Consider the following 13,413-nt stretch of genomic DNA (forward strand, 5'->3'; position numbering starts at 1 on the left):
CTTAGGCATTTGGTTCCAGACTCTACACTCTCAACCCCTCATGATGCTGCCTCCAGTGGGTACATCTTGTGTGAAAGGTTCTGAGCTAGACATTGTATGGATGTGTGGATGTGTCCTCCCCTCAAAGAGCTTCCAGTCCAGGAGGGGAGAGAAGGAACATGGAAATTTAGCGGTACATCAAGACAGATGCTGGCAGGTTACAGGAGAGCACAAGTTAACCAATTATTTGGTTTTTTTTTTTATATGAGACAGGGTCTCCCTCTGTCACCCAGTCTGGAGTACAATGGCGTGATCTCTGCTCACGGCAGCCTCAACCTCCCAGGCTCAAGTGATCCTCCTGCCTCAGCCTCTCCAGTAGCTGGGACTACAGGTGCACACAACCACACTTGGCTAATTTTTGTATTTTTTTGTAGAGACAGGGTTTTGCCATGTTGCCCACGCTGACTAATTTTTAGAAAATGGTTTTTATTTCTCAGACCAATACTACTTCACCCTCTCAACATGTCTAATGAGAAAAGGAGGTGAAATGATCACTTATGTTCTCAGGGTCCAAGGCATAGGAGATTTGCCAAAAGGTCACATACCAGTTGGTGGCAAAATGCAGACCGTAAGCCACAACTGCTGACACCCAGCCCCTGGTTCTTTGGCTTTTTTTTTAAATAGAAAACAAGCCTAAAAATAGCATCTGTCTTTGCTGCACGTTGAAGAGAACCAAAACACTTGCTTTTAAAAATTATTTTTAAAGCTAGCAGATGGCATTGGCCACAGAGAGAGAAGTAAGTGAGAGAGAGATTTCACTTGCTTGCTTTCTGCTTGGAAGAACTCAGCTTGCCCCCCAAACTCATTAGTCGGAATCCCCACATCAGGGGATCACTCCACTGTGGGTAAGGTCGTGTTTTGTGGTATGTTTCTGCCGCTAACCATATGCAGGGAAACCCTAAGATCTATCATCTTTGAACTGTACTTAGCATGTGGCTTCGACACACCCGCGCCTAAGCTATTAAATGTTATGGTTGGCATCTCACTGTCCTTTTATTTCTGAACAAACACTTAATGATGCCCACTCTATGCCAGGAGCAACTCTATTGCCAGAGATGTTTCTGTGGATAATCCACGGTGCCAGATGTTAAGGATTCCCAGGCGAGGGACAGGGGCCAGATAAATTTCTAAATGGCCGTGTTTCCCAAAATGGGTAGGAGATCATTTTAGGTAGTCCGTGGATGTATGATGGTTTCACCTTTATGGCTTTGTATTTGTTTTAACATATATTGTGGAAAATACAACTAAGCACTTACGCTCCTGATTTGATGGCTATTATTGCTGGAGAGGGGGAGTAAAATTCATGGAGTCATATAAAAGAAAAAGGGGGAAAGGTAGGGTAAGACCAGATTATGATGCACTGCCTAAGACCATCCACCCAAACGTGACTTGTCTCCCAACCGGCTTTAAGATCTTTACCAAGTTTCTCTGCCTCCTCTACTAAAATTGACTTATTTTTAAAAAGCATTTTTATTAACTCAGTTAAAAAAACTTACACACAATTATTTTAAAATTTTTAAACTTCATACCAAAGTCATAAATGGAAATTCATCCCCTCTGTAGAAAACAAGTACATATCTGGACCGGGTGCGGTGGCTCCCACCTGTAAGCAGTTTGGGAGGTCAAGGTGGACAGATCACTTAAGGCCAAGAGCTTGAGACCAGCCTGGCCAACATGGTGAAGCCCTATCTCTAATAAAAATACAAAAATTAGTTGGGTGTGGTGACACACACCTCTAATGTCAGCTATTCGGAAGGCTGAGGCACAAGAATGGCTCGATCCCAGGATGTGGAGGTTGCAGTGAGCCCAGATCGTGCCACTGCACTCCAGCCTGGGCAAGAGTGAGACCCTGTCTCAAAAAAAAAAAAGAAAGAAAGAAAAGAAAAAAATCTTTACTACGTTTCTCTGCCTTTTCTACTAAAATTGACTTATTTTAAAAGTATTTTTATTAACTCACTTAAAAAAACTTAAACACAATTATTTTAAAAATTTTAAATTTCATACCAAAGTCATAAATGGAAATTCATCCTCTCTGTAGAAAAGAAATGCATATCTGGAGTCCATCATCTTTATGCAATATCCAGTCTGGCTCTGGTACATCAATCCTTTAAATGACTTATTTTAAAAATAAATGCAATGTGTTCATGTACCACCAGGTTCATCTCCCACTCCACAGTAAGCAACATCAAAATCTGGAAAACATTGTCAGAGGCAATCCAGAGCCAATCTGGAGCAGAGAAGTGAGTTTTAGAACTTTCATCGAGCACTTATTTTTGCAAGTCATGGTATTAGGCAAGCATTAAAAGGATGAAAACGATGAATAAGGTTCAGGCTTGCCCTCAGGGAATTCAGAATCTTGGTTAAAACAAATATACAACTAATTCAAACCCTAATCTAAAATAGAATGTGGCTGGGCACAGGGATTCATGCCTGTAATCCCAGTACTTTGAGAGGCTGAGGTGGGAGGATCACTTTTGAGCCCAGAAGTTCCAGACCAGCCTGGGCAACATGGCAAGATCCGGGCTCTACAAAAAATAAAAAAATTAGCCAGGCATGGTGGCGCACACCTGCAGTCCCAGCTACTCAGGAGGCTCAGGTGAGAGGATGGTTTGTGCCCAGGAGGTCAAGGCTGCAATGAGCAGCGATTGCACCGTTGCACTCCAGCCTGGGTGACAGAGTGAGACCCTGTTTCAAATAAAAGTAAATAAATAAATAAATAAGATAGAATGTGATAAAAGAAAGTTCATGAGAGGCATAAAGAGTGAACTATGGGGGCTTCAGCTAACTAAATGGAACTCACGTACTGCCTCCAATTCTTACATATTATTCCCCTCCATAGCACCCTTAGATTTGCCTTTGTTCCCTATTCCTCCTCTGAAATTACTGCAAAATCTTCCTTATCACCACACTCAGTGTCTTTTCATTAGGGCTTATTTGTTGGACTCTAATATATGAAAATCAAAAAAAGTATTTCTTGCGTATCGACTTGAAGTCCAGATTGGCTCTCTCCTACTTACTCAATTTTCCAAGAAGAACTTGTCACAGCTCAGAATTTCAACTCTCATCTCCCTGGGCTGATGAGTCTTGACTTATATTTCTATCCTCTCCCTCTCTCCTGAGCTCCAGTCAGCTCCAGCTGGCTACAGGACGTTTCTACGTGGGTGTTCCACCGTCAACTCCAATTAAAAGCTCGGAAAGGCAAACTCACCATCTTTCTCTTCAAACTGGCTAGTCTGCTTGACTTTAAAGGGCTTCTTCAAAATTGTCATTGTTATTGTGATTCTTCATTACGCTATTACCGCTGCCCTCTAAGCTTCAAGTGCCTTCAGGTAATTTAAAATTCCCTTTCTCCTTAATCTCTCATAATCAGTAAATAAATAAAACTAAATGTCTGTCTGTCACTACATTATGCAAAATGGTTGGCTAGAATTTCCCAAATTTGGAACATGAGTATGAGGATAGTCTAATTTAAAATGATGACTGGGTGGGAGGTACAGAATTCACCTGGAGGTCTCCAGAGGAAGCAAGGGAATTCAAAGAGACAATCTTCCCCCAAGACAGCTGAAAGTGGAGTGTAACATGATGCCTGGGTGACTGCCAGGGGGACACTTGCCACTTTTAATCAGATACCATGAACAGAGAAAACCGACCACGTGGGCAGCTCTATGTACCATGCTCCAAGGGGAGTTGCTGCAAGAATTTGTCTATTTAATGATCTTTAATGATTTTCCAAGCTGGTCTGTGGATTCATCCTGTCTGTAAGCTGATCCCTTTATTGCTCAGAACCATCTGTTTCTCTCCAGAGAGGCTGTGCAGTGCTGTGGTTAAGAGCCCTGGTTCTGGCATCAGCTAGTCCTGGGTTCTAGTCGCAGTTATACTGGATACTTGTTCTGAGACCTTGGGTCAGTTACTTACAGTCTCTACCTTCCCCAAAGGGGGTAATGACAGCTTGTTCTTCGTAGGGGTGTTGCCAAGATACATCAGATGACGCATGTCAAGTTCATGCACACTCAAAAAGCCTTACCCAAGTAAGTGTGCACTCAGTGACGTGTTCACACACAACTTTTCTTTCCTCTGTATTTTATAGCCTTGCAATCACTGTCAGAATCAAGCAATTGATGCTCCTCTAGCTTTTTTGTTTGTTTGTTTTCAGCTTTCTAAGCCTTGTCCCTCCACATAGAGGCCAAAGTTTTCAAAGGCTAGAACTACCTCTATTCTTCCTCGGAATTCCACAGATCTTTGATTATTGAATGAATATGCAAAAGCCACCATCAAAAAAACAGAGTGCATAAGGCTGTGTCTATTCCTACCTGCCCCAGCTCTATTTGCCTAGGTTGCATTTCTGATTCATTTCCTGTACTCAAGATCCTTGGATGGCTTTAGTTGGCTAAAGCACTAACACCTGCCAAGCTCTCACCAGTTTCCTCTCCTGGGAGGCAACGATGCCATGTTTGTACCACTAGGCTATAACTATGTCCTGCTTCAATCCAGTTAGTCTCCTTGGACTCAAGATGGTGCCTCTCACCTGGCATGAGCACCAATTATTCCCTCTCTGTAGCTATAACTCCTTTTAAAAGGTTCCTAGTGAGTTAGTAGTAGCCAATTGCCAGCTGATTGGGCCAGGAATAAACACCTGACCCAAGCTGAACGAACCAGATTCTCTTTCCCAGGACTATGATCTGCAATGCAGGGAATTTGCCAGATAGGCAAACTGCAAGGAGCTAAAGAAGGCATGTTTACCAGGAGCAGGGAGAAACAAAGAAAGCAAGGACAAAGAAACCTAGAAATCTATTCTAGACTGCTTTAGGATTACAGATTCTAGCTCCTCATGAGGCCCAGGTACACCTTTGTCTTTGGGTGGTTTCATTCCAATAAAATCCTCTTTTTTTGGTTACCTGCATAGATTGCATAGTGGTCAAGTCAGGGCTTTTAGGGCACCCATCACCTGAATAAGGTACATTGCATGCATTAACTAATTTCTCATCAACAATCCTCTCCAGGCTGGGCACGGTGGCTCATGACTGTAATTCCAACACTTTGGGAGGCTGAGGTATGGGGACTACTTGAGCCTAGGAGTTTGAGACCAGCCTGGGCAACATAGGTCTCAACCCCATCTCTACAAAAAAAATTTTAAAAATTAGTCAGGCTTGGTGGTGCATGCCTGTGGTCCCAGCTACTCGGGAAGTGGAGGCAGGGGGATTGCTTGAGCCCAGGAGGTCCAGGCTGCAGTAAGCCATGATTATACCACTGCACTCCAGCCTAGGTGACAAAGGGAGATCCTGTCTCAAAAAACAAAAAAGTCTTCTCTGTTTTTTTGGAGCTATTGGAGCCAGCTTGGTGGGGGGCAGGAGAAGGGGTGTTCTGTTTCTTACAACTTGATCATTGCTGACTGAGACAACAGCCAGAGCCACCTGCAGCAATGCCCTTAAGTCCAACCACATCCTTGGGTACTGCTGCCAGCCCAGAGCTGAGCCCGAGTTACCAGGAACCCTGGGACATTCTCAGGGCTCATTCTTGGGCCATCAGGGGTCCACTCCACAAGTGGGAATCATCCTCACCCCCTCCCTGTCCTCTCTTGCATTCTGAATTGACGTTCCTCCCAGCATGCCTTGCAACTGAGTTATTGCTGGGCCATGGCAGCAAATTTGGGGAGGAAGTAACTTCTGTCCTTCAATGACTCATAAAATCTAATTCTATTTAAAAAAAAAAAAAGAGGTGCATATGTTCAATTGAAAAGAAAACAGTTAAAATAGATGTTTTGCTAAAGAAACTTAACTGCCTGTGCCCACTGGCAGTTGGGAAATTGCTTGAATGTGCCGGGCTGACAATTGTCCCTGAGAAAAACTGCAAAAGGAATGGAAGAAACATAATTCTTTTGTGCCTATGCAGCAAGGTGCACCTCCAGTCCAGCTCTAATAATGCCGGCAACCTCCATTTCATGTTTATTATATTTTATTCACCATCTCTTTTAATCCTCCCTGATTATGCCCACTTTAAAGATGATGAAATCCATATTCAGGGCTGTTAAGTGACTTCCTAGAGGTCATCTAGCAAGTAATTACAGATCCAGATTCACCTGACTGTGGAGTACAGGCTTATTATCCCTTTGTGCTTCTAGGACAATTTGCCTAAACCTTCTAATGAGCAAATCTCTGAAAACTCAACCCCCTTCTGGGAGCTTTTGCATCTATTTGGATATTAACTTTGCCATCTTGTGGTACATTAAAAAAAACTTAAACAGCTATATTATAACTACTTCTGAAATGATGTAAGTTCAAAAAGAAGGCACTTACCCACAGACCCCTCCCTAAATCAAATCAATATTTTGATTTGTTTATGCCCCCTTCTGATTTTTTCCATGTGAATATTCAATTTTAACACACTTAAAATAATATCTTAAATAGGATTTAATATCCTACATTTTCTGTTAACACCGTGCTGTGCATATGTTTGAAAGATATTTTTATTCCAATATAAGATTATTTCTGATGTAACTTTGCTTTTTTAAATAAGTTTTTAAAAATCGAATTTGCATCATTTTAAAATTGATTTTTAAAAAATGGTTTTGTACATTGCTGGTTGTCTCTTTCACTTTTATCCAGTATTTTGGCCACTTTTGAGATTTTTTAAAAGTCTATTAAGAATCTTTTATCTTTAAAATTCTAAGTCTCTAGAAAGAAAAACATCAAATTTACAGCATGTTATGTTGGATTTGTCTCTTTTTTTTTTAAAGGTAGCTGATTCAAAAAGAATTCTGGGTCACAAAATACAAAATGACAATCCACTGGGGCGACACCAGCCTCCTCGCTGTTCCTCAAACACGCAGAGCATGCTCACGTCGCGGGCATTCACACTCACTCTTCCTGCTGCCTGGAACACTCTGCCCCCAGATAGCCACATGCCCCACTCCCTTACTTGACCTGGTCTCTGCTCAGATGTCATCCTTATCAGAGAGACCTTCCTTGATGATCCTATCAAAAATAGCATCTCTCTGCCCCAATCTATCCATCTCCATCCTCTTTATTTTGTGTCATTATTACAGTTTATTATCAGTCTCCCCCAAGAGAATGTAAATTCCAAAGAAACAGGGACTTTATCTGTTTTGTACCTCATCATGGTGATGCAATGGGGCCTGATACAATTATTTCAGTGAAGAAGTCTTTGTTGAAATAATCAATAAGCATTAGTACCCTCTGTATACAGACAGTAATGCCCTTTTAGGGATATGGCCTATTCCAGCTCCACTGCCTCCTCTGAAGCCCTGCTCTGCAGATCCAGGCCATGCAATGCTAGAAAATGAGCAGGAGCCAGATGACCATTTTCAAGGATATCCCCAGAAAGAGGTGTCACCTTCCTGCTCATTTTAGTCATGATAACGATGGTTTGCCTCATGTATATGCAGTGCTCCCTAAATTTTAATAATCATTCCCATGGATAAAATCTTATCTAATCCTTGCAATATCCCTGTAGGATAAGCGGAGTGACTTTCATAGTGTAAAAAAAAAAAAAAAAAAAAAAAAAAAAAAAAAAAAAAAAAAACACCCAAAGGGCTATTAGAAAACCTGAGCTCAAGCCCTGGAACTGCCACTTACCAATTGTGGAACTTGGGCCATTTCATCTTTCTGGGGGTCAGTTTCCACTGAGTAGAAATGTGGACCATAATACTTATAGTGTTTTTGTGAAGATTAGATGTGATTATAAAAGTGAAAATATTTTATATTTTATTTTATTTTATTTTTTTGAGACAAGGTATCAGTCTGTAGCTCAGGCTGGAGTGTGGTGATGCAATCATGGCTCACTGCAGCCTTGATCTCCCAGGCTCAGTTGATCCTCCCACCTCAGCCTCCTGGGTAGGTGGGACTACAGGTGTGTGCACCACTCCCAGCTACTTTTTTGTAGAGATGGGATCTTGCCATGTTGCCCAGGATGGTCTTGACCTCCTGCATTCAAGCAATCCACTTGCCTACAGCTCCCAAAGTGCTGGGGTTACAGGTGTGAGCCATTGTGCCTGGCTGTAAAGTGAAAATATTCTATAAGCCAAAACCAGGAATGTGAAGTTAAGGCACAGGTAGGTTAGCAAAGGCTTCCAGGTTTGGGGTTCTAGAGTCTTGCAGAGCAAATCTTAGCTCCACTACTTAGCAGCTGCGTGACAGTGCACGAGTTACTTAACTTTCTGAATGTCAGCATTCTTGTCTGTAAATTAAAGTTAGTAATAGTACCTTTCCAATAGAGATATCAGGAGGATAAAATGAGATAATACAGCTAGAGTGCTGAGTAGAGTGCCCAACCTATTACTGTTAGCTGCTGCTTTTTGTTCTTGCTTGTATCATCATTGTCAAGGCCATTTTGGTGGCAACTCAACATGCTGTACTAACAAAAGCTTGGGCTCTGAGCTCAATGAGCCAATGACCCAGTGCTGTGTCGAAGAAGAACTACCATGCAGCCCTGATCCTCAATCCTTTCACCTGCAAAATGGGACAGTAGATAATCCCTTTCACTGCAAGATTTTTGTGAGGCTGGAATGAAGCAACGTTGTTGAAGACCCATGCATAGTAGAGGCTCAGACGGAACATCAAGTTTTATGCAGAGATAGGGAAGCTAAGAGGTGGAGGTAATGTGGCTTCACTGAACAGGTGAGAGGTGACCATGGCTAGATTAGAGCACAGGCTCCTGGTGGAGCCTGGAGAGAGGCCTGCAGGAGGGATTCTAACCCAGGGGTGTCAGCTGGAGTGGTCTTTGGGTGATCCACACTTCAAAAGACCTCAGGCTGGGTGCGGTGGCTTATACTTGTAATCCCAGCACTTTGGGAGGCTGAGGTAGGAGGATTGCTTGAGCCTAGAAGATTGAGACCAGCTTAGGTAACATAGCAAGACCCTGTTTCTACAAAATATTTCTAAATATTAACTGGGCATGGTGATGCATGCTTGTAGTCCTAGCTATTAGGGAGGCCGAGGAAGGAGGATCTATTGAGCCCAGGAGTCCAAGGCTGCAGTGAGCTATGATTGTTTCACTGCACTCAAGCCTGGGCCACAGAGCAAGACCCTGTCTCTAAAAATACATATACTTATACATATACATATACACACACATACATATACATACACATACAAATATACATACACATACACACACACACATATACATATACATATACATATACATATACATATACATATACAATGTTTTTTTAAAAAGATCTCAGAGCATAGCAGTTAAATGCAAAACTCCTTAAAGCCAGACTGCCTGGGTTCAAATCCTGGCCCTGAAATGTACTAGCTGTGTGGCCTCAGTCCCCTGGTCTACACAATGGGAATGATGACAGAACCTATCTAAGTTGTCATGAGACTTAAAATTGTTTGCCTTGTGCCTCACATATAGTAGGCATTATTATAAGTCTTTGAAAATAAATTTAATTTATGCAACATTAAAATATATGTGCTTAGCCCAAAAAAAAGTGAGAAAAAATAATTTAAATTGGAGCATTTCACTCAATGAGCATATGCGCAGAGTGCAGGTGAGATGGAAGGGGATCTCCTCTTCCCTCAGCCAACTGCACTTGGCATCCCAGGGTCTCTTGCTTGCGGTGAGTGCGTCTCCCTAAGCACTTTTTTCTTTCAATCGATACAATCCCTAGAGATAGGTTAACGACTTCATCAGACCCTCAACAACTGAGAAAGCAATCTGTTCCATCCTCGGCCTTGTCGGTTGGGGAGATTCTGCATTGGTCTCCACATGGGGAGGCCTTCATTCCCATGTGTATTAGTCCATTCTCATTAGTCCATTAGACATACCTGAGACTGGGTAATTTATAAAGGAAAGGGGTTTAATTGACTCAGAGTTCAGCATGGCTAGAGAGGCCTCAAGAAACTTACAATCATGGCAGAAGGGGAAGCAAATGTGTCTTTCTTCACATGGCATCAGCAAGGAGAAGTGCAGAGTGAAGTGGGGTAAAAGTCCCTCCTAAAACCATCAGATCTTGTGAGAATTCACTCACTATCATAACTAGCATGGAGGTAACCGCCCCCATGATTCAATTATCACCCACTTGGTCCCTCCCACGACATATGGGGATTATGGGAACTACAATTCAAGATGAGATTTGGGTGGGGACACAGCCAAATCATGTCACCATGTCACCAAACCCACTGGGCTGTTGTGTTCTAGGCTGTCCTGGTTCTCAGTCTCTCTTCCCTGGCACATGACAATCCCTGGAGGGGACGCAGACTTCTGCAAAATTTCCATGTACACCCAGCCCCTACTCTCTAATTCTAGAAAGCATATTGAAATACAGGTGAGTGGGATGGTTCAATATTAAAAGAATAATCTCAAATCTACTCTATTTAATCACTTTTAAAACAATAAACCACAAACAAAGACACCACAATGAACATTAGTCACCCATGATTCATTTCTCCCACTCTCAACATATAAAACTAAAATGGAAAACTGCTGCTGCTCAGCCTCTTTGCTGGGCACAAGGTCCCTTTCTTAGTTGATTTACTGGATGGAGACTGTCCTTTGCCTGATGATGTCAATGAATCCATTTGGGGATAACCAATGGAAAAGGGAGAAGGTAGGGGAGTAGGGGAGCCTAGAGGTTTAAATCCCAGCCTTGTCTCTATCACCACTTGAACACCTTTAGGCCTTAAATCCCTATGGTAAGACTAGAGATTTGGACTAGTAAGGTTAGGTGTACCCCTTTCCTGGTCTTTGCCAAATCTCCATTGCATGATGTAAATTATCATTCACTTAATATTTTTCTTTCTATTGTCTCTTCTTCCACTCAAAACAGTTCATTTTAAAAGCCAACTTTGGCCAGGCATGGTGACTCATGCCTGTAATCCCAGCACCTTGGGAGGCCAAAGCAGGTGAATCACTTGAGTCCAGGAGTTCAAGACCAGCCTGGGCAACATAGTGAAACCTGGTCTCTACTAAAAGTACAAAAATTAGCTGGGCATGGTGGTGTGTGCCTGTAGTCCTAGCTACTAGGAAGGTTGAGGTGGGAAGATCACTTGAGCATGGGAGATCAAGGCTGCAGTCAGCCATGATCATGCCATTGCACTCTAGCTGGGGAGACAGAGCCAGACCCATCTAGAAAAAAAAAGCCAACTTTAGCCACCCTTGGAGCACAATAGTGAACCAATTTATTATCTTGAGAACTATTAAATAAACAGAAAGAATCAAGCATTTATCCTGCCTTTCTCACAGGAACTATACCACTAGGGAACTAAGTAATAGGTGAAGGGAGGCCCTTCTTTATAAAGGCATCCTCACTAGTAAATGAAAAATAAATGATAGAATTAGGATATCACCATTTTACAATTCCTAATGAATTAACAGATCTAAACAACGTCAGTCGCTGCCATCTTCACTATGAGAGATAACCAGCCATTATACAACTTCAGATGAAAGAACAGGTCACCATCTATGGTCTTGCCAAAGAGATCCCAGCTGAGTCTGACCAAGCCTCCAGAACCAGCTACCAATTGCACGAAATACAGAAGACAGAGGAAACGTGTTGAGGTGCCCCAAAACTGTACAGTCAGTGAAACCCAGACTGTGAAAATGCTACAGGTCACACAGCCCAGGATATCTTCAGCAGATAATAGAACAGATGAAAGAAAAGAATTAAAGAGAGAGGGAAATCACTAAAGACATCAAATTAGATGCAAAGTACTGTAGTGTCCCATCTCATATATGGGTTGGGCTCTAAAATCAGTCACTCTACTCAGTAAGTTAAGAACTGGATAGAGTCAAAATTAATCTTGAAAAGTCCCCAAAACATCTTAAGTCACCAGGTCATTGGCCCTGAGAAACCTAAAAGGCATCAATTAACTGTGTACCCCTTCGCATTTGGGCTCTGGCCTCTCCGTCCTTGGGTATGGAAACCAAGGTCTAATTTGAACAGGGAAAAGGTAAGAGGTTACTTAAAGCAGGGACTCTTGCTCTTGCAGATAGGGTTGAAATCACAGTCAAGAGCAGAAAATGGGTAAATGGACAAGTGCTCCCTTCTCACCTTGGCAGCCATGGCTCTGAACTCACTAGCTCCTTCCCAGGACACTGTGTACCTTCCCTGACAGTCCTCGAGGGCTGTGTTCTCAGGCAACATCCTCCCTCCAACAAGGCCCATGCAAAGGCCTCAGGCAACCTGCAGAGATGTACTTGTGCATTTATCCAAAGGGCTGGAGGGCTGAATGGAACCATCTAGAGCCACAAGCTGTGAACCTTTTCACCCAGCTCCTGTCCCCAAGTCACCCCTTGCTGTCAGAGAAAGGCCCTGCTCTGTTGATTATAAAACCAGTTGCCTGAGTTCCTTTATCTAAGTTGAGACAGCATCTGCCTCAGGGGAGAGCGTTTCTCAGTAGCAACCTCGGAACTCTCAGCTGACTTCCCTGGGCCTTACATCCTTCTGTGTCTAGAAAGGGAAGGGTGCAGGTATCTCTGTGGTGGGTACTGCTAAGATAGCTTTGGCCAAAGCCTGGTGAAGCCCTGGAGGTGGAATACCCAGGGCCATGGGATAAGTTACCATGGTCTGGAAGCAGGAGTGGAGCTGGGTCAGGAAGGGTGGCTTCCCGGGCAGGGCCAGCACCCGCTTCTCCACCATAGTGCACTCCACGTCATCATCTTGGATCACAACGTCCTTCTTCAGGATCTTCACAGCATAGAGCTCATCTGTGCCTTTTCGTTCTGAAAGCATGACCTGGGAAAGAGAGCAAGCATGTCAGGGCAGTCGGAAGGAGTCTGGGGGCCAGTTATAAGCAGCTGGTGTTCACTTGTAGCCACACTTAGCTTTGTATAGGTGCCTTCTGTTGACTCTGAAACAACAGGTAATGTTTTCTATTGACTTCGCACTTTTATATTTTCAGACACAGGGTCTTGCTCTGCCACCCAGCCTAGATTGCAGTAGCATGATCATGACTCACAGAAGCCTAGAGGGTAGTAGCATGATCATAGCTCACTGCAGACTCGAACTCCTGGGCTCGGTGATCCTCCTGTCTCAGCCTCCCAAGTAGCTAGGGCTACAGGTAAGTGCCACCATGTCCGGCTAATTTTTTTATTTTTTATTTTTTGTAGAGACAAGGCTATGTTGCCCAGGCTGGTATCCTGGCCTCAAGCAATCCACCTGCCCCAGCTTCCCAAAGTGCTAAGATTGCAGGGGTGATTCTGTATCCAGCCCTGACCTCGCACTTTGAATAGCTGAACTCAATCAAGAGAGGATGGTTCCAGGGGAGATGATTGTATATTGATCCCTCTGAAGTAACAGGCAATGTATCAATGCCTAGCTAGAGGTAAGTCCCATGAGGGCAAGTATCTTTGCTGTTTTGGTTTATTGGTGTAACCCAAGAGCCTGCAATAGCTCCTGGCTCATAGTAC

The 13,413-nt window shown here is 43.2% G+C and overlaps 1 protein-coding gene across 2 annotated transcripts in view; it reads right to left on the reverse strand.

Annotated features, from left to right (window-relative positions):
- Positions 1–13,413, reverse strand: part of PRKCB (protein kinase C beta) — a 385,488-nt gene that overhangs the window by 53,749 nt on the left and 318,326 nt on the right. For both annotated transcript variants that reach the window (XM_003261670.3, XM_004087390.3), the window contains exon 10: positions 12,566–12,739. In XM_003261670.3, the coding sequence (XP_003261718.1) occupies positions 12,566–12,739 (174 nt within the window). The remainder of the gene's footprint in view (positions 1–12,565; positions 12,740–13,413) is intronic.

This window comes from Nomascus leucogenys, chromosome 2 (assembly GCF_006542625.1).
Source record: "Nomascus leucogenys isolate Asia chromosome 2, Asia_NLE_v1, whole genome shotgun sequence".
NCBI lineage: Eukaryota > Metazoa > Chordata > Mammalia > Primates > Hylobatidae > Nomascus > Nomascus leucogenys.